The sequence below is a fragment of the Phoxinus phoxinus genome (assembly GCF_949152265.1).
Source record: "Phoxinus phoxinus genome assembly, chromosome: 2".
NCBI lineage: Eukaryota > Metazoa > Chordata > Actinopteri > Cypriniformes > Leuciscidae > Phoxinus > Phoxinus phoxinus.
This window is the reverse complement of record NC_136877.1, coordinates 44697460-44725021: the sequence shown is the minus strand read 5'-3', so window position 1 is coordinate 44725021 and position 27562 is coordinate 44697460. Positions and strand designations below refer to the sequence as shown.

Sequence of the window (27562 nt, the reverse complement as noted above, 5' to 3'; positions counted from 1 at the left end):
GTTACAGCGTTATGGAAACATACAGAAATGTACTACTAATCACATCCAGGTGATGGCAGTCAGATATCACTAGTACACACACACACACATACACATAGATATACTCTTATACAGTAAAAACATGTGTTAGCAATAGGCAATGGCTTACATTGGTGAACTTATACTCCTTACACAACTAAAATCTTCTTCAAATTAAGTATTTTCTTTCTTCCTCCTCCAGACTGCTCTGATGTTTTTGTATCACATACGATGTACGTGTCCCACAATATTTCATTAATTTTGTTTTATAGTTGATCTATCATTAAGTTTTGCAACAAGTATTTATTAAGTTTTTAGCATGTCGCCACCCTAAGCATCTCTCTAAAATGCATTAATCTGGCCCGTTGACAAGATTAGATGTCTGCTAGTTGCATTTGCTTACATACTGTACTTAGCAGCTGACTTCAGGAAACGGGCAGTGAAATGTGCATGCAAAGAGCCAGTAGAGTCACATGACGAAACCCTCAGAAAGCATATTGATACATAGACCGAGTACCACATTTAGACAGAAGTGCAAAAGACCCAGGAAGAACATAAAATGGATAGCAGCATCTACATGATACTTTTTCTCTTTCTTCATGAAGTCTGTAAGTACAAAATATCATTTTTATCATTCTTTCTTTTTTTAAATCACAATATACAACCTATTTGATAATTCTTTAACTAAACATTTAAACGCCGTCTTATTTATTTCCCCAACAGGCGAATATAATTGCAGTGTTGCTCACGTGGACCAGGTTTTAACCGCTCAAGAGGGGGACAGCGTGTTGTTATCTTGTCTTATTTTAGATGATCAGTTGCACCGAGCTTTATGGTATAAACAGGTTCTTGGAGAGAAACCTGTCCTAGTAGTGTCTTCATATCACCACTCTCAACCGAATGAATTTCCTTCAGACTTTGAAGAAACTCAACGATTTCATGCAGTGCGAACAGCTGATAGTTTTAACTTAACCATCCCGAGGACTTTGAAATCTGATTCAGGCACGTACTTCTGTGCCGCTGCCTTTGCCAATGTTGTTTCCTTCGGGACTGGAACTATTCTGTTGGTTAAAGGTGAGGATTGTAAAACTTTTTTAAAAAAATAAAGATGGGTGATTCCATTTATTTTCAATGTTAATTGTCCCCCCCCCCCCCCCCCTCTCTCTTATAGGTGCAGACCTAAAATCTGCTGTTATACAACAGCCTGAGCTTGGTGTTATCAAGCCAGGAAGCAATGTGACTCTGCAGTGCTCAGTGCAAGTGAAAATGTGTGATAAAGGAGTACAACTAGTCTACTGGTTCAGACAGGGTTCAGACACAATCCATCCAGGAATGGTTTACACGCACGGAGACACGGACAACGGTTGTGGAAAGAACTTGGCAGCCTCCACTTCTAATGCACAGAGCTGTCTCTACAACCTCCCCAAGATGAATGTGGGTCTCTCTGATGCTGGGTTGTACTATTGCGCTGTGGTAACTTGTGATCAAGTTTTATTTGGAAACGGCACAACGCTGGTCATTGAAGGTAATTGCATTATTTTTTTTATTCAAAGCGACTTTCGAGAGAGTATGAACATCGCAAGCCATTTATCATAAGAGCAATATTTGTAGTACATAATTCCAAGTTTCAATTAGATAAGATGTACACATGCTTAAAAATATGGATGGATGGATGGATGGATGGATAGATAGATAGACAGACTCCAAACAAATGCTGTCATGTTACAACCAGACAGCCGTTGGGTTACATTTTTAAATTGCATTTTTAATTCAACGTTTGGGTTTGTCCATATTTGACCCAAAATTGGGTTCAACAACCCAATTTCTATCTAGATAGATAAACAGACAGAGATATCATATGTATAATTTATGTATAACATGAATGCTTAGGCTGTGCTCTTCATATACTCATGCATGGGGATTTAACTTAATTTGATTGAAACACTAGTAGATTTGTAAACTTGCACAATGTTTATTGTGTTTCAGATGATTTTAATAATGAGAGTCTGCAGTATTTTATTTTAATTGGCCTAGCAGTGGTGTGTGCAATCAGCCTGACCTTCAATCTGTTGCTCTGCTTACCAATGAGAAGAAAAGGTAAGTTATTTATTAAATTTAGAGATATCATTTCAGTTTAAGTACATTATTATTATTAATAATCCTACACTCAAAAAAAAATGCTGGGTTGTTTCAACCCAATTTTGGGTAAAATATGGACAAAACTAAACGTTGGGTTAAAAATGTAATTTAAAAATTCAACCCAACGGCTGGGTTTGTCCATATTTTACCCAAAATCAAGTTGAAACAACCCAGCATTTTTTAGAGTGTAATATTAGAAAGTATGTGTTTATATAATAGAATAACTCTTTTCGTAATGCTTTATTTGACTTCTTACAGTGAGAACGGCTCAACAAATCCAGACTAATGACAATACAACCAGAGTTGAGGTTAGGAGAATCATATGTGTGAATAACAGTTAACTCGAGCGATTGAAAAGAGTGCTGAAAAAAGTCTCCTTATTCTTTCTTCTAGTACCGCAACACTGATGACGTTAACTACGCTGCCCTGAACCTTTCCACAAAAAGAGGTCAGAGAAAGAGGACCGTAGAGGAGACGCTGTACTCTAGACCAATGTTGCGCGATAATATCTGAAATCTATCGCTGCTGAATGTCGAATCGCACCATAATATTTAACACAAACTCCAGTTAATTTTTTTTCCATATTTGTGTCTCTAATGTTAAAACTTCATGTGCACTTGGTGCATCTCTGCTTATTCTGCTACGTGTTAAACATGTTTTTTCAAGAAACGTGAGTGAGTGTTAACATTCACATTGATGTGTAAGGGAAACAGCGTGCGAGATTATATAAAAGCATAACCACATCCTGTAAGGGTGTAACAAGATGTGAAAGTAGTGTGTTCATCAACTTGAATAAACCTCTCCACTTTGGCTAATTAGATTTAGGTCAACCTTCTCTAATTTGGTTATTCATCCCCAACACTACAGTATATGCTTATCTCACAATGCAATGCACTCGATGTGACCTTCCGTTTCCAGTGAATTACAGGACATTTCAACTATGATATTTAACATATCATTCAAGTCAAGTCAAGTCACTTTTATTTATTTAGCGCTTAATACAGATTGATCCACAGCAGCTTTACAGTGATAACAGAAAAAGAAGTCTCAAAAGTTCAGCTAAAGTCAGTTCAGTGTAAAGATAATCAGTTATTAAATTAGTTCATTTTCATGTTTTTGTGTCTGGAGAAAACAGTGATTTCATCGTCCATCTCAGTTCAGTTCTCTTTAATAGTGTCAGTGCAGTCAAATCAATAATATTGTTGAATATTAAGTTTTGCCAACTAAGCAAGGCAGAGGCGACATCCTACTTTACTCATCATGATGTGATAAGAATTAAATCCAACATGAGTCAGCATTTAAATAACCTGTAATGTGACATACTGTATTGAGTACAGTTGATCTCATGTGAGTGACAGGTTTGTCCCGCCCCTCGCACCGTAGAACACGCCATTAGAGAAGAGAAGTCGCTGCAAGAGGGAGGGGCGAGGGCACATCAAAAATAATGATATGCAACAATTATACATAATTTATAATAATGCAAAAGTATTGTCAATATGTCATAGGCCCGGTTTCACAGATAAGGCTTAAGCCAGTCTTAGGCCTTAGTTCAATTAAGGACATTTAAGTAGCTTTTATAAATGTGCCTTAAAAAAACATTAATCTTGAGACAAAACAATGGCACTGACCTATTTTAAGATATATCAGTGCAAGTTGATTTCAGTTAAAACAGCTCAAACATGCATTTTAGTCTGGGACTAGACTTAAGCCTCGTCTGTGAAACCGGCCTACAGTGATTTTAAACATGAAACATGATGAGGTCACGTGACAACAGTGTAGAAAACTATTACAAGCTACCAGTTGATGGCAGTGAGGGATCACAAAAATACAAAAACAGATTTACCTTGATTTACAACATGTGCTTGTACAATATTCATTCGTCATGTTATAGATTTACAGTATATATAATCTCCCACATGCCTTCATTTTCATTCATTTGAACACAGAAGTTTTGTGTTCATAACTCATTATATGTTTATAATAGATAGTCTCTTTCAGGGTTTAAAATTGTGGGTTAATAGTCCAGTTCTTGAACCACTACCAAAAGCCATGCAGATTCAACCAAGAAATTACATACAGACCTTTTTTGTTGTTTGTTGTATCACTGACATTTTACCCTTTTCACTTGTATACTAAGTAGAATGTAACCTATTCATCACAATATTTCAAGATTAAACTGATTTTATGTTTCTTTGCTTGAGTACACATATGTCAGCTATTGGCCCTACTCTGACATGTGTTATAAATATAAAGTTTCCATTGTTTGACAGCTTATCGGTGTATTGAGCGTATTGCACAATGTTAGTTATTCCAAACGTGTTTAACTTCATTTCTAGTCAGTTTTAATCATGTTAAATAAATATCAGAACAGATAATTGACATTATATCAATGTAGCACATCAGTGTTAAAAGTAAGTCGAACAAGGAAATGACTTGTTAGCTCAGAGAGCCAATGGAATCGGGTCACGGGGCTTTGACTCGAAGCAGAGGGAAAGTTACAGAGAATGAACCTTAAGTTTGTGCCCTGGAGATCATATGTGAAAATGTGTGTCATTCTCTTCATTGTATGTGTTCTCTTTTATAAACCATGTAAGTACAAATTTACAACAGTAATGTGTTTCTTGAGCTTTCTTCACTTTTCATTGTGTCGTGACGCATTTCTGTAATAACTGCAATTAAATATTTTACAGCAATGCAATATTCTGGAAGTATTTTGCAGATGGGGGATGTAACATTTCAAGTGGGTGATGATGTGACATTTCACTGCTTTCACCCAAAAGACCAAATGAATAGAGTCATGTGGTTCAAACAGCCTCTGGGAGAAAAACCCGCTCTTGTAGCCTCTTCATATCACTGGTCTCAAGACAGTGTACTTCAGGATGAGTTTGAAAAGACAAAGCGCTTTAAAGTGGATTCAGAGCTTGGCAGCTTTAATCTAACTATTGAAAGAACGGTACAATCCGATTCAGCCACATATTATTGTGCGGGTGCCTTTACTAACATTGTCTACTTTGGAGCTGGAACTGATCTGGTGCTTAGAGGTGAGCGGTTCACATTTAGACTAACCCTTTCTGACATTAATCACATTTTACAGCCTTAAATTCATTATATTCCTTCGATAGGTTCTAAATCCAACCGGATTCATATTCTGCAGGAACAGCGAACTGGAATAACATCATCAGATGGAAACGTGACTCTGCGGTGTACAATCCAAAATGAACAACAGAGTTGTGGAGGCGAACACAGGGTCTACTGGTTCAGACCCGGTTCAGGAAAATCTAGTCCAGGAATCATTTACACTCAAGAAAGTTGTAAAAACAGCTCTGTGACTGATTCTCCTTCAAGGAGCTGTGTCTACAATCTCTCTGTGAGAAACACAAACCCTGGGACTTACTACTGTGCTGTGGTTACATGTGGGGAGATTTTGTTTGGACATGGGATTAATCTGGATATTGACGGTAAGTGCGTTAAGTACAAGAAATCGCATACATCTTAGGGGTTTTCAGGCATTGCAGGGTGCTTCTAGTGTAATGCCTAAACAAAAACTGTCTATTTATGACCAAAAACACTGTATAATACAACACAGAGTACTTTGCATATAGCAATTTAAACAGGGGTTATTGTTGATATAGAATACTGAATTTCTATTGATGCAAATTTATTTGCATGCTTCATATTGTTATACATAAAGTAGTGGCCAAAAGTGATTTAAACAACAAAAAAATATAAATATGAGGGAAAACCAAAACCAAACTTGGTTAAGGACTACATTATTTGTCAAAAAGGAGTAAACTGCAGCTACAGGTTTTATTGTGCAAAGGGGGAAAAACCCCCCCAAAAAAAACAAAAAGGTCTGGCCATGTTTAATTGCTTCGTCACAAATAAAACAATTGACTACAAGCACAACTATGCAATGTGTTTATTTTTTGCTATGCAAAAACCATTAACAAATGTTTAATAATATTTGAATACAGGGTTTAGATGTCTATTTTCTGGCATCACTTTTGACCACTACTATAGTTCCAGGACATAATTCAGTTATTTTATAGTTTCAGATGGACATAAAGGCCAGCACTTGCTGTTCTACGTTCTCATTGGCCTTGCAGCATTGCTGGTCATAAGCTGCATCACTAATGTCCTACTTTGCATGACAAAGACAAAAGGTAACCATTGACTTGACTAAAATATCATATAAGAGTGCAAAATATGTGGTATTTTGTATTATTCCCTTTAACAATGCCATTTTGAAGTACTAAAACTCATCTAATATTTCATCTTTTAACAGGCAACGCATCTCAGCAAGTTCACGCTACAGATAACGTAGAGTCAAGGCCACAGGTTTGTGTTACATGGACAGACAAAATGATATGCGTATCTAAAAGTCAAGTATGTAGGTGATGTATACATAACTTCATGGAAATGTTTATTAATATATATCTTTTTTTTTAGTACCACAGTACCTCTGATGTGAATTATGCTGCCGTAAAATTCACAAATTCACAAAGTTCAAGACAGCAGAGAGTGGAGAGGCAATGGCACACAGAATACTCTGGGCTGAAATGAAACGATTATGTACTGTAACTGTACTGTCTTTGTAATTGCTCATATTGTTTGCTTACCAGAGCCACTCTGAATGTCATATTTTATGTTTTGAAATAATCATGCAATTTAAATGACCACAGCCATGCATAGAGCTCTTTCTTAATGTGTATTAATTTAGTGTGTGAATAAAATGTCTTATTTTTCCAGAATAACAAACTTTGGTTTTTGATTAACATTAGATAAGATGCACCACAAACCACAAGGTCTGATAGTTAGCCCAGTTACACCCCTGTGCTGTGGTAAGATCTAATCTACAGACCAAACTACACACACTGTAGAAGAGTTTCATTCAGCCCTCTTTCATTCGACACACATGAGACTGGCAGCAGTAACGTTGGCCTATTTAACACCTACTCAAGTCTAGGGGGGTCGCCATCATTTCAGAAGTGAGGGGGACAGAAATGTCAAGAGTAATGCCAGGTTTTTTTCTGACCTTTGTCTAATTGACAGGTTTTCTCTTTCTTTTAATTGGCTAAGAAATCAAACACACTGCTGAACAATAACCACTCATGACAATTTTATGATTGGTTTATGTTCTACAAACACTTATACAATGTGAAAAAAATTTTTTATTTATTTTTTTTTATCACAGAATAAGACAGAAAATATACTATTTTATAGTTTCTATACTGTAATAAAGGCTGCCACTGTATAATGCATGTACTTTATTGTTATGAAAATATGATGTCTTGAAATACACACATAAACCATCTATTGTCGCAATCGTGTGTTTATTGTCTTCACGTTTCATCAGTAAAAACGTTTCTGCTTTTTATTCAGCTTTACAGTGATAGCTGGATGCCTTTGTCCATATAATAGGTTTCCTGGACTTTCTGCATCTTGTCTCTTAGAATTTAAATCTAAATGTATCCACATCGGCCAATGAAAGCCTCTGTGTGAGTGGGTGGGATCTCACGCTTTCAAAGCTAACTTTCTATTGCCAGCTTCTCTGCAATAGCTGTTGTTCTACGCCCATACTTAACCCTTTCCCTTCTCGCTGTGTGGCACGGCTCTTTGTCCCATTACCAATGAACAAAACATGATTCCCACCAGGAAAATCTCTTCATTTCATCCAAGTCCCGCAGAAAAGTAAGAGAGGAAGAGATATAATGGAAAGTGGTCAGGCTAAACGTGTCAAACTGAAACGGGGGCGGAACGAGTGAATTACATCATATCCTGCTGAGTGAGCGACAGGAAGAAACTGCTTAGAGCAAAAACGGCTGCAGTGAACATCAGCGGATCAACTTTCCATCTTGTATACTTCTAACTGGTATCAAAATACATCATTTGAATCACTTTAGCTTAAATGTGTGATCATTCATTCTTTTTTCTTTTTTTTTACATAAATGGTTACTTGTAATTTGTCCCACTTTGATAGTATTACTGTTTGTTGAATTTTAGTTTTTTTTTATATTTCTTAGATCTAAACTAAAAGAAAGCATAACCAGGCACAAGTATATATACATATATATATATATATATATATATATATATATATATATATATAGAGAGAGAGAGAGAGAGAGAGAGAGAGAGAGAGAGAGAGAGAGAGAGAGTACATGTAGGCTATATCCGTAGAAATATTTAAAAAGTGCTACAAAATAAAACCTTATTTTATTTATCACAGAATAAGGCAGAAAATATCATTTAAAAATGGAAGGCATATGTTTCATTAAAAAATAAAATAATAATAAAAAAGTCACAAAAAAGTTAAAGTGGATCAGGACCTTTGCTCTGCACTGTAAGTGAGCACACATCATGGTTTAAGTAGTTTCCACCCACAAGACCCATTTATTTTTCTTTCACAACACTTGCCCCATCAAAACCACAACAAAAATACTTACGGCAATTTTTGTCTTCACATCCCTTTCCATTACCAAAAACACAAATAGCTCACCCTGCTCAGAAGGAACGCTAATTACAAGAAGCCTCCGAGATCTTCCTGGGCATTTTTTTTATATATATATACAGTAGTACTTATCACCCTCATGTGCATCTCCAATTCATGTGTCTCCAATTTATATAAACCACAGAGTGTATGCACACTTTGAGATGTCTAAATAAATACATACTGTAATAAAATATGCACTATGCATCCATTTTCATAGTTTATCAATTTAATGTTAATAATAAACTAGGATACACCATGTACCTTTTTTGAAGTTCACAATACAGTCAATACATCATCAATCCTTCTTCCAAAACATGTTTTTTTCTTAGCCTGATTCACTATCGTAAGCCTATTATGAATTTATATTTTAGACTGAGCGGGATGGTTTTCGTGGGAAATTGCGTACGTCACTCACCCATGTGTGTCTCATCATATCCGTAAATAGAGAAAAGTTGCTCCGGCTACTTTGACGCGTGTCTGGTGCGGGAATGGGAGAGGTTAGTTGTCACAACGAGCGAGAAAGATTGACATGGAGCCGCTAAATCTCCAACCTCCGGGGAATCACCCGTTTAGAAAAGACCACGCAGATCACAGGAGATTCTGCTGGCAAAAAGAGAACGACAGAGTCCGTAATAAAACAAGAATCAACATTAGCTTGGCTTTTCGGAGATGGCGAGAACTGAGGGATTTGAAATGTTGTAAAAGGTTTGTATTACTAAACGAGTAAGGTATTTTATTAAAATATAAATTGCCATATGTACAGTAGGTCTCAAACAGAGTAAATTTGAAAGTATATCAAGTGTATACTTTGCGTTTTTCAATCCATTGCAAACATTCCAATTCACTAAAAAGATCTGACGAAAAAGCGAGTCAGCACTGAGCTTGTCTGAGTTCATTATGAAATGTAAGACAAAAATAATGTTTTCGGAGATTAAGGGATACACGTTATATTTTGTTTTGGTGTAAATTAATCCCTTAACCATAAACTTCAGATAATGTAAACCACTGGGAGACCACAGACAGCTGTCATTCACTGCACTGCATTAATAGAAAGTCAGTAAATATTAACATTTTAAATAGTATTTTCATGCCATGACCGTGGCGGCGAGAAGATGTGTGACTTAGCCATGCACACTTATATATTACTATATATAATCTGACAAATGCAATGAGGGTGCTGTATTTTATTTTATTTTATCATTTTTTAATTGCATAAAAACTTGCATTACAGATCAGCAACCTCCACTTTGAGTTCACAGTGCAGACCGTCAGTCTCAGTGTTGCGTTTGTGGTCAGTGCATGAAAGTAAACAATAGAATGGAAAGATCAAGCACAATCTTAGCGGTCAAAAGTTTCCATAGCATCTGATGTTGCAACAAAAAAAAAGGTGTCAAAAACAGTCACATGCATTTGCTTAGTTGCTTAGTCTGTTTATCACTACCACATGTGAAAGACTGAACTGCAAAGACTTTTGATTTCAGGCGTTACATTTCTTCTCATGGGGCGCTGCCTGCATGACAAAGCTTTTCAGTTTCCAGAAGTACAGTTTAGCCTACTAATATGAACACATGTTAAAACCTCACCTTTCTGGTGCTTATCGGCTCATTGTTCATGTAAATAATAGTGTATTTGTTTAAGAGCAAACAAAATGTTCTTGTCTTGGTTTGATCTGTCTATGGCAGACCAAAAATAGGTATACATTGGAAAGCGTGCATTTATGAAAAATGCATGTGCGTAAAGGGTTTTATTTAAAAACTAAGTAGTGTATGTAACTCCCAAATGGAATAATAATAACTGTCAGACAGGTTCTATTGTTGAGATAAACCATTGGTTAAGCCAACGTTGCTGTGTCATAATGTTTCTTAATGTTTTGACAGAGCCACAGTGTTTCAAATTAACTAATTCATCTCTGCATAAACTGTGATAGGAAATTTTAACATGTTTATCATGTTACAGGTATTTTAAAAGTGCATTAACAAAAAAAAATATTATTTTACTTTTCTTTTCTTTTCTTAACCAAATTACTTCGCCTTTAATAATAATAATAATAATAATTCAAACCTTTAGGTTGTTTTTCAAGAGTAGGCCTTGTTAATCTATAGTTGAGTAATAAACTGCTTTAAAACCATATACTCATTAAATGTATAAATAAAATATATATAAAAAAATACACCAATAATTTACGTTTATTATGTATTTTATTGATTAGTTATACCGTAGAATGAAGAAAATGTGATAAAGACAATATCAACATGCATTGTATTGTATTGTATTGTATTGTATTGTATTGTATTGCATTGTATTGTATTGTATTGCATTGTATTGTAATGTATTGCATGATAGTTAATCAAAGATGATCATACGTGATCTGCTGTATGATATGATTATATCATATTCACTTTATTTGTTGTAGTAGACTAATTAAGGTGCATCAAAATATTGTATTGTTTTGGTTTTGTGCTGACAAATCAGCACAGCATCAGAAATTACAGTTGTGTAGTTTCAGGACCATGGACAGTGATAGTCTATGTCAAAGGTTACAGTGCTAATACATGTGACCCAAATCGTTCTATTAGCACTGCTGTCACCAACGGTTGCAATAAAGGCGAGGGCAGGCCAGCTGACAGTCTTGCCTGGGCCCGGGACGAGATCATCTTAGATGGGCTCTTCCTCTCCTCTCCTCTGCTCTTCCTGTCCTGTTCATCCTTCTGGTTCGGGTTAATGTTTAAGGAATAGACTCGGGTAGTTTGCGTACCGTGTGCTTGCCGTGTTGTGACCGTAATATGAGCACGCGAGAGAGAAAGTACATGCTCTGATTGCGGTGTTGTGACTGAAATAGTATGCACGGGAGCACATGCGCAAAACAGTTTTGTAAAATGAATCATTTTTTATTTATCATTTTACAAAACTGTTTTGCGCATGGGCTCCCGCGCGCGCTGTCACAACACATCAGAGGACGCATCTCGATGCTGTTCATAACTCGTACTGAGAAGACTATATTTGTGTAAATAGTTGTGCAACTGCGCAAACTTTGTTTTGAAGTTTAATGTTTGAGTTTCAGGGGAATTTGTTCAACCACAGCAAAGTTTCATAATTAGTAAGTCCGTGCTTTTTCTCTTTTTTTTTCTTGTGTGCTGACTGATGAGGGGCCGCTGTGCCTTGGTGAAACGGTGTTTGCAGCCTACATGTAGCCTGTTTTTTTTTTTTGTTGGCTCGTAAACGTTGGCTGCGCTGTTTCTTACCTTGCTCTACGTTGACTTTACTAGTTCCAGCTTCACCGTCACCACCTTTTTTAAAAAATATTTGTTTAGAAAATCTCTATGGCCTCTATTTTCTTCTTCTCTTCTTCTCCTTTCTTTCCTTTTCTGAGCACCGGACTTGTGCTGACTGGACATTTTGAGCATACTGAACTTCAAATCAAATGACAACATCAAATTTTTATCAGTGGCCAAACCATTTTTGTGTTGGGGTGCGGGGGTGGGGTGGGGGTGGGGGGGGGGGGGGGTTCTTGGCCACTATTTCAAGGACAATTTGAAGAAAACAAATAAAAAGCTTTTATGTAACTCAAATATATATTTTTTTCCACAAATAGGCCTATTTTTTTATTTTTATTATTCCATTATTTAATGAGGGCCCAGTTCTAAAGTCCCGTAAGGTGGAGTCGTAGGGAGGGCGGTCCCAGGTGGAGCCAAGGAGCCAAAGAGAAAACTGCTCGACAGGAAGAGGTGGAGTTTTGGGCCTGGAGGTTCTGGGCGGAGCTAGTAGGTCCACACTCCAGGGCTGGACTGGCGAACATGAGCCCAAGGGCGAATCCAAGTAGATGTGCGAACTCAGCGTACGAGGAGCTGAAGGGCTGTGAGGAGACAGTGCAGGGCTGAAAGAGTGGGCAGGAACAACCCTCTTTGGTCGACACAGACTACAAGTGAAAAACTGCTGAAAACCCACCTAAACAGACAAAGAACACAGATAATCCCTTACAACAAGCTTTTTTTATATTCATAAAAAATAAACATTTGTCAGAGGAAGAAAATCAAATCTAACCTATTTTAGCATTTATTCTCTTTATATAATGTACCTGTAAATATTTATAAGTAGTCAAATATAGATACATTCTGAGTAGACCAAAAATAATTGATTACATTGTTATTTATGTCTTTTTTTTAAAATAATTTTAGGTTGAGAACAAATAAAATGTTCACTTTTGGGGAAAATGGGAAGTATATCATCCAGGTACATTTTACATGGATCAAACTTTTTTTGTCTACAGAATTAATTTAAACTGTGGTTAGAAGCCCTCTGCACTTAAAACTGTGTCAAGTCCAGGAAATGAGCATGATTTGCTGACTTAGAAAATCATGTGATCTTATCATATAAGTGCATATAACAGTTAACTGTGTGTGAGCTGCTGTACTTTTTCTTAGCCTGAGCACAGAATGATCTGGATGAAGGAAAAATGGACAAACAACTTTGTGTGATGATCTTCCTCTTGTATGAAGTCTGTAAGTGCCATTTCAATAATATTCACACACATTTAAGAAATAATGTTAATGCTTTTCTAAAGATCTAAAGTTTGTAATCTTTTAACAGTTGAGACAATATATGGAGATATCATTCAACGGGATTCAGTTTTATTAGTTCATGAAGGAGATACTGTGGTTTTGTCCTGCTCCATTTCAACAGAACAAATAAGTCTGGCTTCATGGTACAAGCAAGTCACTGGAGAAGAACCACGTCTCATCGCTTCCTCTATTCTCCATTCAGCAGAAAGCCAATTTCACAATGAAATTGACAATAGTAATTTTGAAGTGTCAAGAGTGACTGACACTTTTAATCTGAAGATCATGAACACCGTCCAATCAGATTCAGCCACATACTACTGTACAACATCTTTCTCTAATATCCTGGACTTTGGAAATGGCACTCGTCTGGTTATTAAAGGTGAGTCAGTGCATGTCACCTTCATGTTAAAGTGTTTATAATGATGATATTGGGAATTAAAGCTATTTATACAAAACGTCATCCACTCTAGGAGCAGAAACCAGCAAACGCACTCCTCTACAGCTGCCCAAGTTTGAACTAGTTGAGTCGGCGGTAAATGTGCCTCTACAGTGTTCAGTCCAAAACCAGTTCATGAGTGGTGGAGGTGAACATCGTCTCTACTGGTTCAGACATGGATCAGGAGAATCTCCTTCAGGATCCATTTATATTCATGGAAACACAAGTGATCAGTGTGTGGAGAGCTCTGAAGCCGGCTGTCTTACACCGACCTGCGTGTACAACCTCCCAAATAAAGCGTTGAGTTCCTCAGATGCTGGAATTCACTACTGTGCACTCGCCACATGCGGAGAGGCTTTATTTGGAAATGTTCCTAAACTGAATCCTGGTAAGTTTGAACACTTGATTATTTCTTCGGTACTTATATTTGAAAATGGCATATTTTTAGTCAAGAGTTTTGTAAGAGTTGTTGAACAGAGAAAACAGACCTGATTAATGTTCTGCTTACAAAAATATAAAACCAAAAAACGATTTTTCTTCTCAAGCTTTAGACTCAAATGAGAGCCAGAAAATACTATTCATTCAAATCGGTCTTGCAGCAACACTGGCAATAAGTCTTACAATCAATATACTGCTTTGTTTCTTGTGGAAAAATGGTAAGAATTTTGATTCACTTATCTGTAAAGAGCATAATTTATATTAATATCATTACAAAATAGTGTAAGAATGACCTGATCAATAGTGGATTTTTGTTTGATTTATTTCCTTCATAAAAAAAATGCTGTAATATTTGAACATTTCTTTTTTAAGGCCATGTGTAAGCAATGCCGTTCTCTCTTTTAAAGATGAATTCTCAAACCGTTATATATCTCTATTTAAAACAGGGAGAAAATCTCAACAAAAACAGACTACTGATGGGGATGATAATGATGCTGTGTCAATAAATCAGGTAATTGAAAACAGATTAAAGCCACTGATAATACATCTATAATGAGTGATATGGTAAATAACACTGTGCTTTTTCTTTTAGAACAGGGAACTGACTTACGCTACTGTACAATACGGCAGCAGACAGTCAAGAGTGAAGAGGATGAGCAGCCCCGAAGACACACTGTATTCTGGTTTAGCATGTCAACAGCAAAGCTGAAAACTACTTTATTTGCCAGCATTTAGTTCTATTGCTCTATTTGCACAGATATTTAATTCCCCTTCCAAAAAAAGAAGAAGAAAAAAAGAAGCATATCAGATTTACTTAGATTTTTCTGCCACTTGTATAGCAACAAAAACTGCAAAAGCACACTATAAGAAGTACAGACAATATCATCATATCTGTTTGTCATCTGATGGGATTTTCCAATTACCTGCTATTGTCCAGAAACCTTTTTATTTTATTTTCATCGTTTTGTATATGTTTGTATGTGGGTCATATGTGCTAAGGAGAGAAATGCATGTTCTGGATAGTAAAGGTATGGTACAAAGTGCTAAAGGCTCCTTTTTAGTAACATTTTTCTCACAAAATACTATATCAACAAACACCACAAAGACACTATCCTAAACACCAGTTTTCAAAAAAAATTATTCTCATTCAAATCAAGTCACCATTACTTTTTATAGCACTTTATATAATAGATATTGTTTTAAAAGCTGCACAATAATAAACAGGATTTAACAGAACTATTGATGCAAACTTAATCAAATATGAGACAAATTCTAATTCTGCTGTAAAGCAGCTGTAGCGAGATAATAGTAATTCACGTCACAAGGTTATTCTCATACATGCAATAAAATAATTATGTAAAATTAATGTTAAAAGTGATTGAAATATTGATGCTATGATACAACATTTTGATAATATGGTAGGCTATACGATATTTGCTATTATATTCTATTTGATTTGCTATACATTCATGTTTTTCTTTTATTTAAATTTCAAGCTGATTTTATAATTTCTTCTCACACAAATCGTAGGCTATTGTACAAAAAATATTTAATAAAAAGGAATATATACTGTATAATTGATCATCAAAAAAACACATTCGTTTAGAATGGCCTTTATGCTTAATTGGATATTTCCGAATTCCCACTTCTGTAGTCGTGACTCGTGATTACGACTTACGAGCTTTCGCAGTCAAGTGCTTTGTAGTAGGAAAGAACAGGAATCATGGCCATGGACACCAGGTTTATTCTTGCCATATTTATTGGAGAAATCGTACTAAATCTAAAACGATATTTAGCATCATGCACTGACAACAATAAACATTTACCTCGCTGTCTAGATAGTCAACTTGTTGCTGATTCTGGATTTTCGGTCAAATACAGGCTATTTTCGCTGTAGCCTACAATACGTTTTAAATTATTATTCATATATGCACCAATTTAACGAGAAGACAAGGCGGTATAGCTGTTGTGGAAGAAACTAATAAAGCACAGGCCTACCTGTCTCAGAAGCAATCGTTTCCTCCTCCGCCATGTTTAAAGTTTATAGACCATCCACCTATCAACATATTCCCGAGCTTCCCAGTGGTAAGTACAATTTGAGAGGGCGTTCATGTCCAATTTCTAACAAGGAAACTACTTTTTACGATAATCCCTATAGCACGTGAAGGCAGCATTAATCATGTTGTAGGCTACTGACTGAGGCAAAAACATTTCTCTACTTTCTCAATACACACAAGTTTGTTTTGACATTATTTGAAGTTAAAGTTACTACTTTTACAAGTCATAAGTAACATTTCCTATTAAAACCTTGAAAATACTGTATTAGTATCAATCGATTTTTGAGAAGAAACAATAAAAATAAAAAATAAAAATAAAAAACAAGGAAAAGAAATGGCTTTAAGAATCAATAGGCCTATCTAACTAACAGATCTTGCACTAACATCCCAAAACCACAAAGTGGCAGCAGAGACCATATATTCAGTGCAAACGGCCTACAGACGAGTTACATAGTAGGTTTGGAGGTATATCAATGACAGATTTGTAGTATCAATTCAAAATCAAAACAACATAAGCACTGATTTGGGAACATGCAAATTCTAAGAATTTGAATTGTATTCTTCACAAATCTAAGCCTATGTGAGAAAACAGGGGTGAATACAGCGGCTGTGGTGAAGAAAATTAGGCCATCAAGACAGATAACATCTAACACAAGATAGACTAAAGAGCAGTTTATAAACGAACTGTTTATCAAAAAATAAATAAAACTGAGCTGACATTAACAGATAACATAGCCTCTCATAGACTCTAATTTTATCATATTGACAATGTATGTGTGCACAGGACTATTTGACACTGAATCATTAATTACATCTGTAATTATCACATCCTTTAAATAAAACTATTCACTGTAAAAGAGAGAACACAACTGTTAAGCTAATGAGGCCAGGTTTGTATTTTAGCATATACTGCATGAATCTAATCTGCGGTTGCAACTGTGTCAGGTCCAGGAAACGGGTAATAGTGCTATCATGTGACAGTGCAGTACTGTACTTCAAGGCATATGTTATTGGCTACAACATTATATAACTTTGGTTGAGCTTCTGTTCCCAGACTGAAGAAGAAAATGGATAAAAAACTTTGTGTGATGGTTTTACTCTTAATGGAAACGTGTAAGTGTATATTTCAATCATTATAATTGTTCTAATTAGTCTGATATCAATGTTTCGTTTTAGTTGTTTGATGCACAATGTTAATTATTTTACAGTGGTGGGACTACATGGAGACATCATTCAACGGGATTCAGTATTATTAGTTCATGAAGGAGATACAGTGGAATTGTCCTGCTCCATTTCAACAGAACAAATAAGTCTGGCTTTATGGTACAAGCAAGTCACTGGAGAAGAACCACGTCTCATCGCTTCCTCTATTCTCCGTTCAGCAGAAATCCAATTTCACAATGAATTTGACAATAGTCATTTTGAAGTGTCAAGAGTGACTGACACTTTTAATCTGAAGATCATGAACACCGTACAATCAGATTCAGCCACATACTACTGTACAACATCTTTCTCTAATATCCTGGACTTTGGAAATGGCACTCGTCTGGTTATTAAAGGTGAGTCAGTGCATGTCACCTTCATGTTAAAGTGTTTATAATGATGATATTGGGAATTAAAGCTATTTATACAAAACGTCATCCATTCTAGGAGCAGAAACCAGCAAACACACTCCTCTACAGCTGCCCAAGTTTGAACTAGTTGAGTCGGCGGTAAATGTGCCTCTACAGTGTTCAGTCCAAAACCAGTTCATGAGTGGTGGAGGTGAACATCGTCTCTACTGGTTCAGACATGGAGACATTCTCATGAGAATCTCCTTCAGGATCCATTTATATTCATGGAAACACACGTGATCAGTGTGTGGAGAGCTCTGAAGCTGGCTGTCTTACACCGACCTGCGTGTACAACCTCCCAAATAAAGCGTTGAGTTCCTCAGATGCTGGAATTCACTACTGTGCACTCGCCACATGCGGAGAGGCTTTATTTGGAAATGTTCCTAAACCGAATCCTGGTAAGTGTGAGCTTTTCAACATCGCATAGAAAATATCAGCCCTACAGTGCATATGTGTATATATGAAATATTGTTTCTCAAGATTTAGACAACTTCAAGAGCCAGAACACACAATTAATCTTTATAATTGGCCTTACGGTGCTGCTGACATCAAACATTACGATCAATATTCTGCTGTGCTGCATGAGGAAAGGTAAGTGCTTGAATTCGTATAGTCTTGCTTCTACAATCAACAGTTTGTTACGGCATAGTATCAATTCCATGATCTACTGAGAAGTTTAAATATTCTGCATACTTTTTTTAATATAATAATTTCTTTGTCAGATGTCCTATATTTGAATTAGATAATTTATGTGAGGGCTAACCATTGTGTGTTTTATTACAGAGTCTATTAGTGCAATAGACAGCAAATATCAGCAAATCCGGATTACTGATGATGATGTGTCAATAATTCAGGTTTGTCAAATGAAACTCTCCAGATGTAAAACCACTTATGATACATTTATGATGATTTATCACTATAATTTTGAGGAAGTTACAATTATATTGTATGGAATGATCTTTTTGTGTAGTATAAGGAAGTGAACGACCTTCACATTCGGCCTTCACCTCGATATTCGGCCTTCACCCATCACCACCAAACACTCGAAGAGCGAAGAGATACAACAGACATATGATATTCGGGTTTGACATGTCAAAATCACGGCGAAAACAAAAACACAAACACAAACCGACTGTATATTAGCTAGTGTTATTCATTAATAAACATCATTTCATTTGAGCAATTCTGAAAATTATTTTTGATCAGTAATTATAGTTATTAATGTGTGCTGATATATTGTAGTGACTAAAAAAACAGTTTCCTCAATATCTTATTGCAATAATTACATGCTGCATGTATAAATATTTTTATTTGCTTTGTTCATATAATAAACATTAACATCTACAATAATTTAAACATTCTATGCATTCTGTCTATGCCACCACTGTACAATTAGGCGACTTTTGTTCTTATAAATGTATTCATATATAATGGCATAAATAAATTACTTTCCATATGAATTGGTGTGTTCTGTGTTTTTTGCTGTTGTGAACTAGAAGGTGATTTGATCCAATGATCTGCATTCACCAGGTGGCAGTAGAGACCACGTGTTCAATTCAGCATTCAGCAAGTTCCTCTTTTAAAGGGATAGTTCACCCAAAAATGAAACTTTTGTCATCACTTTCTCACCCAAAGTTGTTCCAAAGCTGTATGAATTTTCTTCTTCTATTGATCACAAAATAAGGTATTCTAAAGCTGGTGCTAAATTTTTAATTTTGGGGGTGCACAAAAAACCCCCTTAACTATTAATGCAGGACTGAATGAAGGCTAATTGTTAAAGGGGTGGTTTACTGCTTTTTTTCTTTACATGATTGTGTTTATGGGGTGCAATATAACATGTCTCCGTCTTTTTTTTTTTTTTTAGCCTTATTTTTCATAAATTTCCCCTTTATTGTAAGCCGCTCTCTCCTCTGTCATTTGAACGACCGGTTGACTTCCTGATTCTATGAAACCACTCCCTCAGAAACAGGCAATGGGCTCAGATTGGTTAGTTGGGCCGGTGTGTTGTGATTGGCTAAACTGCGTAGTGCACGTTGTCCGGAAACTTCACCGGCGAAAGTTGCATGTGCTCCGGTCAAATGTAAATAATGGTATCAATACTGCTGTACAGTTTGAGCCAGAATCAGACCCAGAAAGCGGCAATGAAGAGAGTCAAGCAGAACCTCCCCAAACACGGCTCTTACAAAACGTTTCTGAAAGGTAATTTTTTTTATTATTATTATTCTATTCTATTCTACTATTATTATATAATAATTTCGATACGCTGTTACTTGAAAATGCCACTGCTGTTTGTTAGCTTTTGAGATACGGTTTTCTCCCGATTAAACATTTAATATAACAGAATAAATGACTGAGTAACACCGCAGCTGAAGTTTGCTGTTGCGATTACATATACTTTTTTTAACTTTATACACGTTTGTCTTATACACACGAAATAGCATAACTAAGTGGCTATAACGCGAGCGCTGGCATTTGTTTATGTCCTTGATAAAACTAAAACATTACGTCTGAAATTATACATGCAAATACATTTAAAATTATTAAGTCTTACTTACAGGTTGTGGCCCAACAACGGCTGCCTCTGGGTTTAAAGTTGGAACTGCTTCATGTTTTAGTCACAGTTTCTTGTTTAATCCGGCATTGAATTCGTGGAGATTCTGGAAGCTGTCTTCCGTAAAATGCGCAGCACAGAGAGCTAAATTACGATTGTAATTTTCAGGAACATAATCAAACAGAAATTTTAGCCATTGTTGACGAACTACAGCGTCCGTAGGAAGCCCGAACAGAGAAGACCTGACAGCTGCGTGAAAATAACACACTTTCGACGGCATGGCTTCAGCTCTCCAATATAACTCTTCCTCTTCCACGAAGCTGCAGAAATATGGCCACATCCCCTTTTTTCCATATTCCGGAGGGAGGGTTGATGTAAATGTATGGGTTAGCTACGTATAAAACCCGGGAAGTATCTCGTTGTAGTCCCATTCGAGTCGTTTTTGTAGGCATTAAACTTCCTGATTTTTAAAAGACGATATCTCTGCTTACGTTGAACTTTCAGCGCAGCAACTTTGCAGATACTGTTCATGCACCAACAGCAACATTACACACTATTTAAAATGAAAAAAGTGAAATCGCAATCAACCACCCCTTTAAATAACCATTTAACAGTGATGATAATTTATTATTACTGCTTAGATAAAAATGAAAAATTTTGTATTTAAAGCATGTAACAAATATTTTAGCAAAGCATATTTATATTTTAGTGTTAATGTATATTTTAGTCAGAATAATTGGCTCCTATTTTATTGCTTCGTCTGTTTGGCGCGCATGCACTCGGCGGCGCTCGTTCACGGAAGTTTAGCTTGCAGAAGGGCTCGTCCACTCCTGACAGCAAAATGGAAATATTTACTTGACTTTCTAACATTTACAGATGGAGAATATGTGATGAAATGTAAGTTATGCACTGAGGAAATTATTGGATGTCACTTCATCTTAAAGATTATTAATAGAGGTTTTTTGTCCCCACCAATCGCTGCACAAGTTAAAGCTACAATATGTAAGATTGTTGTAATGAAATATCCAAAAATCACTTGCACAGTGATATATTTCTTGCGGTTGTGTACTTACAATATCCCAAAAGTTCCAAAATATTTTTTTATTTCAGAGAAATTCCCATTTTAAATAATGTCTTGTCAATTGTACACTTGTCGCTTGTCAATTACTTAATATCCGCGTTATCCCTGGTTTCCACTGGTACTGCCATAGTAACCATGGTGATAGACGTGGACAACTGTTATGTCTAGCGGCACGCTCACGCTGTTGTTGTTTCGTTCAAACATTATGGACCATGGCAAGCAGACCCTGGGACAAAAGGAGAACTAAAACGTGGATCAATATCAGCGTGGCGTTTTCGAGATGCCGAGAGCTCCGCGTCCGTGACAAACTTCGACTTCGCCACTCTTGCGTGTACTTTATTAGACAGGTGAGCAAATGTACATAAAACTAATCAATGTTATATAGTTCAACATGATGAAATGTTAGAATATGATCAGTATGTTATTCTAATATTGATCTACCTCCTGCTAGTCTCATACAGACAACCTTACACATAGAATAACATTATAACTTTCAACACACTCAAATGCAGTTTAGTGTGATAGTGTAGAGCGAGTGAAACAGCGCTGCGTTACCTCACAAGTTTCATTCGTCTAATAAACGGACCTGTCTGAGTAGTAATTCAGCACTTGCTGGTAGTTCGGTAGAATCAAATGTCCTTATTCCTTTATAGACGCGGGACTCGCGTGTGGCGCTGATATCTGTCTCTAATTAGCAATCGCGCCCTACTTCATACCACAGTCATGATAAAAACATCAATGTATTCACTCATCCATAAACATTATTAGATCCATCAGCTTGACGACAAGTTCCATAATTCCGCTCATCAACCTACACCTTTGTTATATGTAAAAAATGACATATTGTAGCTTTAAGGTTACGTATCTCCAGGGACTAGGGTTGTAACGGTATACCGGTATGGCGGTTTATCACGATATTGACATGTATGATTATCATATCGTGAATATTTGCTTATTACCGGTTTTGGATTTTTTTAAAAACCAGATCTCACATGCGCGCAACTTCTTTCCACTTGACTGCTTAGACTCCACATGTGCAGCGGAGACAATGTCTGAGACAGCGGCTGGATATTCTAATCTCTATCCCCGCTGACAAAAAAGTTAAAATCTACAGTGTGGGAATACTTTGGGTATCCGAAAAACGAATGCGCAACATGGGGTTTTCCTTGAAGATGGATATCCAGTTGTGTCCAGAAGTGTTGACGAAGAATGGCTGTTAAAGGAGGGAATGCGTCGAACATGTTCTCCAATATTCGCGAACACCATCCCTCCCTGCAGATAAAGTTCAACTTAAGGCCGTATTATTTTCGTGTTGCTGAGGGAATCTACAAAATAATGCAGATGTCACGTAAAATGTGTGATTTGATAGATGGATGAATACATCTAAAATATAGCTGTGCAATAAATCAAATGGCTATATGAGCGTGTCGATTAATATACAGCGCAAAAATTTTTATATACTATAAACCTGCTTGTTCTGTGTCATACAGTAGATATATACACTAGATGTCGCATTGGCTATATATCTGTATCTATGGTTCTGTTTAATAAACCATATGTTCAACCAAAAAACACTATCTGGTTTCATTCATTTAAGAGTCATTGTAGCTGATGATGATTATAATAATAATGATTTAATACCGATGATGGTTTAATACCGTATACCGTGAAACCGTGATATTTTCTGAGTCGATTATCATACCGTGAAAATCTCATACCGTTACAACCCTACCAGGGACCCATAGAGAATGCATTGCAGTGCCTGCATTTCGAGAAAAAATAAATCTTTGTATGGAAGTCTATGGGAAGACTTCTCGGTTCTCGGACAGAGTGAAATCGCCCAAAAAGAGGCGGTGTTCCACAGAACGCGACTTGACACTGATTGGACTATATCCAGAGGCAGGACAACAGTGACGGCTTGCGTAACTCTGTGGTGGAATCATGGGTTGAATGCGAATGTGATTGAAAAAGTCCCTTTCGCACTTTGGTGGTGCGTCGCCCTATCGCCCTTATGAAGAAACTGCCCCTGTGAACCTAAAGAATGTTGGTCACTAGACAGTTGATAGCACCCATTGACTTAGTATGGGTTTGACTTAGGCACCCATAGTATATTTTCCCTACCATGAAAGTCAATGGCTACCATCAACTGTTTGAATACAAACATTCTTTAAAAATATCTTGTTTTTTGTTCAACAGAAGAAATACGTTTTGGAACAACTTGAGGGTGAGTGAAGGCCCTTTCACACGGGACGTGACAGTCACTAGATCATTTTCAATAGTAGACGTGCAGAAAGAGGCAAAACGCTCGTGCAACCAAAATCCTGCCGCTTTTACAAGCAGGCGCCGCCAAAGTGCAAATATTTAATCTTTTTATGAGTGTCAGCGGCTGCGTCGGCTTTAAACAATCATCGAACAGGTTATTAACGACCAATCATACATTTTATTGGAGTGCTGAAAATATAAATATTATTCATCAATAATTAAATACAATAATTAATAATGACACCACCACCACCACCACCAAAAAAAAAAAAAATCTGTTAAGATATATTTATCTATTTGTTTTGTTGATGATTGTAACTATGGCAATGTCCAAGACCGCAACGCAAGCACCACCTCAACTGCACAAAACGCTTCCACTACGAGAGAAAGCGGCAGCCGCGCGGTGGTTCCACCGCTTGCCACATCCCGTGTGAAAGGGCCTTAAAAAGTGATGCAACATTTTCATTTTTGGGTGAACCATCCCTTTAAGAATTCTTGTTAAATACCAACTAAATGTGCACTAGTCCTTTTTAAAGGGAATAATGTTGCTGACACAAGCAACAGGTTCCACCATTTGAGTTAACAGAATAAAAACAACATAACACATACACACATTTTATTTATTTATTTAGAAAAGGGACAGTGTACATTAATTAACATTCATAAATGTAAATGTACCCAAATTAGCCCGAAGGCTAGTTTTCATTGGTAGTCCCTTTGCCAGGTGTTATTAGGCTCTAAGCTAGAAGAAAGGGTTAAACATTACAACAATATACTACAACAATCATAAAACTGGAACTTGTAAACACCTCTGTAAAATACAATTAAACGTAATATACAATAATAATAAAAAAACTATATATATACACACACAATAAAAAATATACAGTATATATTGTTATGAGTTAAATATGACTGATAAGGTCTATAATAAAATTAATAATAATAATAGGGGAGCAACATTAATGTTCACATTGTTGGTTATGAAGAAGCCATTTCTTAAGATTAAGCTTAAAAGAGTTAAGTGATGAACACTCTCTAATTGAGTGAGGAACAATATTCCACTGATGTGAAGCTCTATATGAGAAAACAGCTTGACCAAACGAGGTTTTCCTACGTGGAATAATACAATCCGCTCTAATTGCACCTCTTGTAATTCTGTTATCAAGTGCACATTACATGCACTTACATTTTTATTTAGTATAGATGCAAATTAAGCATAGGCTACTATGCAAGTAATACGTGATTCATAAGGAAACTGTAAAACGGAACATTTCATAAGTTCCAAAGTTGACCTGAAAAGAACAACGCAGAGTCTACAACATGCATTCATTAATACACATAAAATCACTGAGCACACGAACTACCTTTCTTTTCCCACAATTATCCTTAAAAGAAATGCATATATCTAACAATACACAGTACAAAGCCATAATAACACTTAAACATACAAAGACATTAAAATATGGACACTTACAGCTATCATCTCGAAATCCTTATTTTGATGACATGGTTAGCTACTGTTATTTTAGGTAATAAAACACTTTCAGATAATTTAATTTAAACACTTATAGAACACACACATATATATATATATATAGCAGAGATAAATTCATTGCTGTAAAAATGATCAGACTATATTCTGTGTTTAATTTTCAGAGGATGAAAGTCAACTCATAAAACCTAGGAGGAATTACCAAAATTATTGATGTTAAATTGATTATTAAATTGATGTTACAAGATTATGATGAAAATATTTGTGTCGAAGTGAAATGCTCCTCTCTGGATGTTACTGCTGTGATCTGACCTGAGCGTACAGAGACTGCTCCTGAATGACTTTAGATTTGGTCCTTCTAGTGTTCAGAGGTTTCTGCCCAAAACTAATGGCTGCGTAATTCATGCTGTCTTCATTCTAATATCAAGAGAGAAAATAATCTCCAATTATTAAACATGATGTGGCATAATATACACCAAACATTTTTAGAAACGCAGAAAAAAATATATTATCTAATATTAAATTAATAAAACAGATTAATTTGATAAACATTGATAAAGATTTGAAAAAATATCTAAAATGGAAGATAATTGTGTACTTACTTGATTCTCCTGAGGTTTGGGCACTTTGGAAATTAAGAAACAGTCTTGTCATTATAAATGGCAGTTACGTAAAAAAAAAAAAAATCCTTTACCATAATAAATTCATTTTATTCAAAAAGTCCTACCTTTTTTCTGAACCCTGAATAGTTTTATTCCCAGAAAAACAACAAGCACAAAAAATATAATGTTTGAAACTCCAAGAGCAAGAAGAGTTGGACTCACATCACCACTCCCTGAAACCAAATTAATTTGATCTTCTTAGAAAACATTTTTTAGATAAGTTAGGTATCATGTACTCTAGTATATGAATCAAATGCTTTTCCAGATGAGAAAAAGCCAAACATTTCAACATTTCAAGCCAGACATTTGCATTTCACCTTACCTCTATAATTGAGTTGAGTTCCTTTACCGAACAGGATCTCTCCACATGCGGCCACAGCGCAGTAGTAAATCCCGGCGTCAGAGTCACTGATGTTGCTCTTGAGGAGATTGTAGACGCAGCTCTGCGTTTGAGACTCACTGCTGTTCTGACACCGACCATTTCTCTCTCCTTTGGTGTAAAGGACTCCTTGAGAGTCTCCCAAGCTTTGTCTGAACCAGTAGACGCTGTGTTCTCCAGCACAACTCTCACTGGAGATGCTGCACTGCAAACTCACAGAATCCCCTGGATGAAGCGTGTCTATCAAAGACTGCTGAAGAGTTGTGTGTGCAGCTTGAAAAGTGAACAGAAATTGTAAGGACAAAAAAATAAATAAAAATCAGATAAATCAAACAAAGCAAAAATAACAAGCAGTAAAACTTACCTTTAAAAATTAATCTAGTGCCTGCACCCATTCCAATACTGTAATATGATGCGATTACACAGTAATATGTCGCTGAGTCTGAAGGCTTTGTCTGTAAAATCGTCAGATTAAAATGATCATCTCCTTTGAAAAAATTAAAACGACTCATTTTCTCAAAGTCCTTATTCCAACTGGGTTGTTGATTTAAATATGAAGACACAATTTGTATGGATTTTCCATCGGCCGTCTGTTTAAACCATGCGTTTGTCGATTGCAGAAGCTCTGAAAAGCTGCAAGTAAGATTCACATCCTCTCCAGCTCGAACCACTTTTACATCTTCCTGAACAACATCCACATTATTAGAGGACGCATCAGAGGAGAAGACTGCAAAATCAAGCACACAATAGTAACTTTTAGACTTGAAAGTGTTAATAAATAAGTGACTTGTTTAATGTTTAAAAAGAAATTCAGGTATATTTACATATTGTTGAGGAAAGCAAAAAAATGAAGTAATATCTCATGATCTGTCGTCTTCCAAAATTATCCTCAGGATTTGAATTCCCCTGAAAAAGCAAACGAATGAGCCACACCATCACACACGCTAAAGATAAGGGTAGATCACTAGACTGTGTCTTTACCATGTGTCCATCTGGCTCTGCTTCAGTCAACTGAGGCACATGTGCACTTTCACCTTAACTTTTCTGCTTTCACACACTGTCGCCACATCAAAATGTCTAACCTAACCAACTTTCCATTGCTCCAAAAAAGTATCTTATTTAGATAGGTGTTATTAATACTACTGCTTAGTAAGGTGGCCTCTCTCAAAACTATGTGGGTAATATGTTGTTTTATTGCTAAAGCTTGATGTGGTTTGACAAAGGGGGGGAAAAAAAGCAGGAAATAAGTTGTTTCAAAGCATGTAACCAGAAGACAAACCTTTAAGGGCCTCACATGAAAGTTTTTTATTTTTTTAACCAGTGATGAGCATCTAAATTGGAAACATTTAAATAATGTTTTGAATCATGGTCAAGTTTAA

At 36.2% G+C, this 27562-nt stretch overlaps 4 protein-coding genes across 6 annotated transcripts; 3 read left to right on the top strand and 1 right to left on the bottom strand.

Annotated features, from left to right (window-relative positions):
• Positions 1–480: 480 nt before the first annotated feature.
• On the top strand, positions 481–2974 carry nitr4a (novel immune-type receptor 4a). Its single transcript, XM_079593755.1, has 6 exons — positions 481–626; positions 742–1092; positions 1190–1543; positions 2005–2115; positions 2416–2465; positions 2551–2974. Exons 1-6 carry the CDS (start codon positions 578–580, stop codon positions 2668–2670), a joined length of 1035 nt encoding a protein of 344 aa, XP_079449881.1. The 5' UTR covers positions 481–577; the 3' UTR covers positions 2671–2974.
• LOC306988738 (uncharacterized protein) lies at positions 2762–7478 on the top strand. Its single transcript, XM_079593886.1, has 6 exons — positions 2762–4746; positions 4848–5198; positions 5280–5615; positions 6207–6320; positions 6443–6495; positions 6607–7478. Exons 1-6 carry the CDS (start codon positions 4662–4664, stop codon positions 6718–6720), a joined length of 1053 nt encoding a protein of 350 aa, XP_079450012.1. The 5' UTR covers positions 2762–4661; the 3' UTR covers positions 6721–7478.
• Positions 7479–12894: 5416 nt separating this feature from the next.
• On the top strand, positions 12895–19141 carry LOC306988637 (uncharacterized protein). Of its 3 annotated transcripts, none has more exons than XM_079593729.1 (6): positions 12895–13149; positions 13238–13588; positions 13680–14033; positions 18240–18344; positions 18537–18607; positions 18724–19141. In XM_079593729.1, the coding sequence occupies exons 1-6, from the start codon at positions 13104–13106 to the stop codon at positions 18826–18828; spliced, it is 1032 nt and encodes a 343-aa protein (XP_079449855.1). In that variant the 5' UTR covers positions 12895–13103; the 3' UTR covers positions 18829–19141. The 3 variants fall into 3 exon arrangements, with proteins under 3 accessions (XP_079449855.1, XP_079449853.1, XP_079449854.1); XM_079593727.1 differs by lacking the exons at positions 18240–18344; positions 18537–18607; positions 18724–19141 and adding exons at positions 14191–14301; positions 14491–14594; positions 14676–15497 and having other exon boundaries at positions 12900–13149; XM_079593728.1 differs by lacking the exons at positions 18240–18344; positions 18537–18607; positions 18724–19141 and adding exons at positions 14191–14301; positions 14530–14594; positions 14676–15495 and having other exon boundaries at positions 12904–13149.
• Positions 19142–24277: 5136 nt separating this feature from the next.
• On the bottom strand, positions 24278–27193 carry LOC306988663 (uncharacterized protein). The gene is made up of 7 exons (XM_079593769.1): positions 27165–27193; positions 27008–27089; positions 26548–26910; positions 26127–26456; positions 25870–25977; positions 25745–25767; positions 24278–25559 (listed from the first exon to the last, which is right to left on the bottom strand). The coding sequence occupies exons 1-7, from the start codon at positions 27165–27167 to the stop codon at positions 25437–25439; spliced, it is 1032 nt and encodes a 343-aa protein (XP_079449895.1). The 5' UTR covers positions 27168–27193; the 3' UTR covers positions 24278–25436.
• Positions 27194–27562: the final 369 nt, after the last annotated feature.

Excerpts from the sequence above, each read along its gene's own strand:
- LOC306988637 (XM_079593727.1), top strand. The coding sequence starts at position 13,104 with ATGGACAAACAACTTTGTGTGATGATCTTCCTCTTGTATGAAGTCT. Across the intron at positions 13,150-13,237 it reads CTTCCTCTTGTATGAAGTCT|TTGAGACAATATATGGAGAT; the intron begins GTAAGTGCCATT and ends ATCTTTTAACAG. Across the intron at positions 14,302-14,490 it reads TTGTTTCTTGTGGAAAAATG|ATGAATTCTCAAACCGTTAT; the intron begins GTAAGAATTTTG and ends TCTCTTTTAAAG.
- nitr4a (XM_079593755.1), top strand. The coding sequence starts at position 578 with ATGGATAGCAGCATCTACATGATACTTTTTCTCTTTCTTCATGAAGTC. Across the intron at positions 1,544-2,004 it reads CACAACGCTGGTCATTGAAG|ATGATTTTAATAATGAGAGT; the intron begins GTAATTGCATTA and ends ATTGTGTTTCAG. Across the intron at positions 2,466-2,550 it reads ACAATACAACCAGAGTTGAG|TACCGCAACACTGATGACGT; the intron begins GTTAGGAGAATC and ends TCTTTCTTCTAG.
- LOC306988663 (XM_079593769.1), bottom strand. Across the intron at positions 26,911-27,007 it reads TTTGCTTTCCTCAACAATAT|TCTTCTCCTCTGATGCGTCC; the intron begins GTAAATATACCT and ends TTGATTTTGCAG. Across the intron at positions 25,768-25,869 it reads ATTCAGGGTTCAGAAAAAAG|TGCCCAAACCTCAGGAGAAT; the intron begins GTAGGACTTTTT and ends TAATTTCCAAAG.
- LOC306988738 (XM_079593886.1), top strand. The coding sequence starts at position 4,662 with ATGAACCTTAAGTTTGTGCCCTGGAGATCATATGTGAAAATGTGTGTC. Across the intron at positions 5,199-5,279 it reads AACTGATCTGGTGCTTAGAG|GTTCTAAATCCAACCGGATT; the intron begins GTGAGCGGTTCA and ends TTCCTTCGATAG. Across the intron at positions 6,321-6,442 it reads TTGCATGACAAAGACAAAAG|GCAACGCATCTCAGCAAGTT; the intron begins GTAACCATTGAC and ends ATCTTTTAACAG.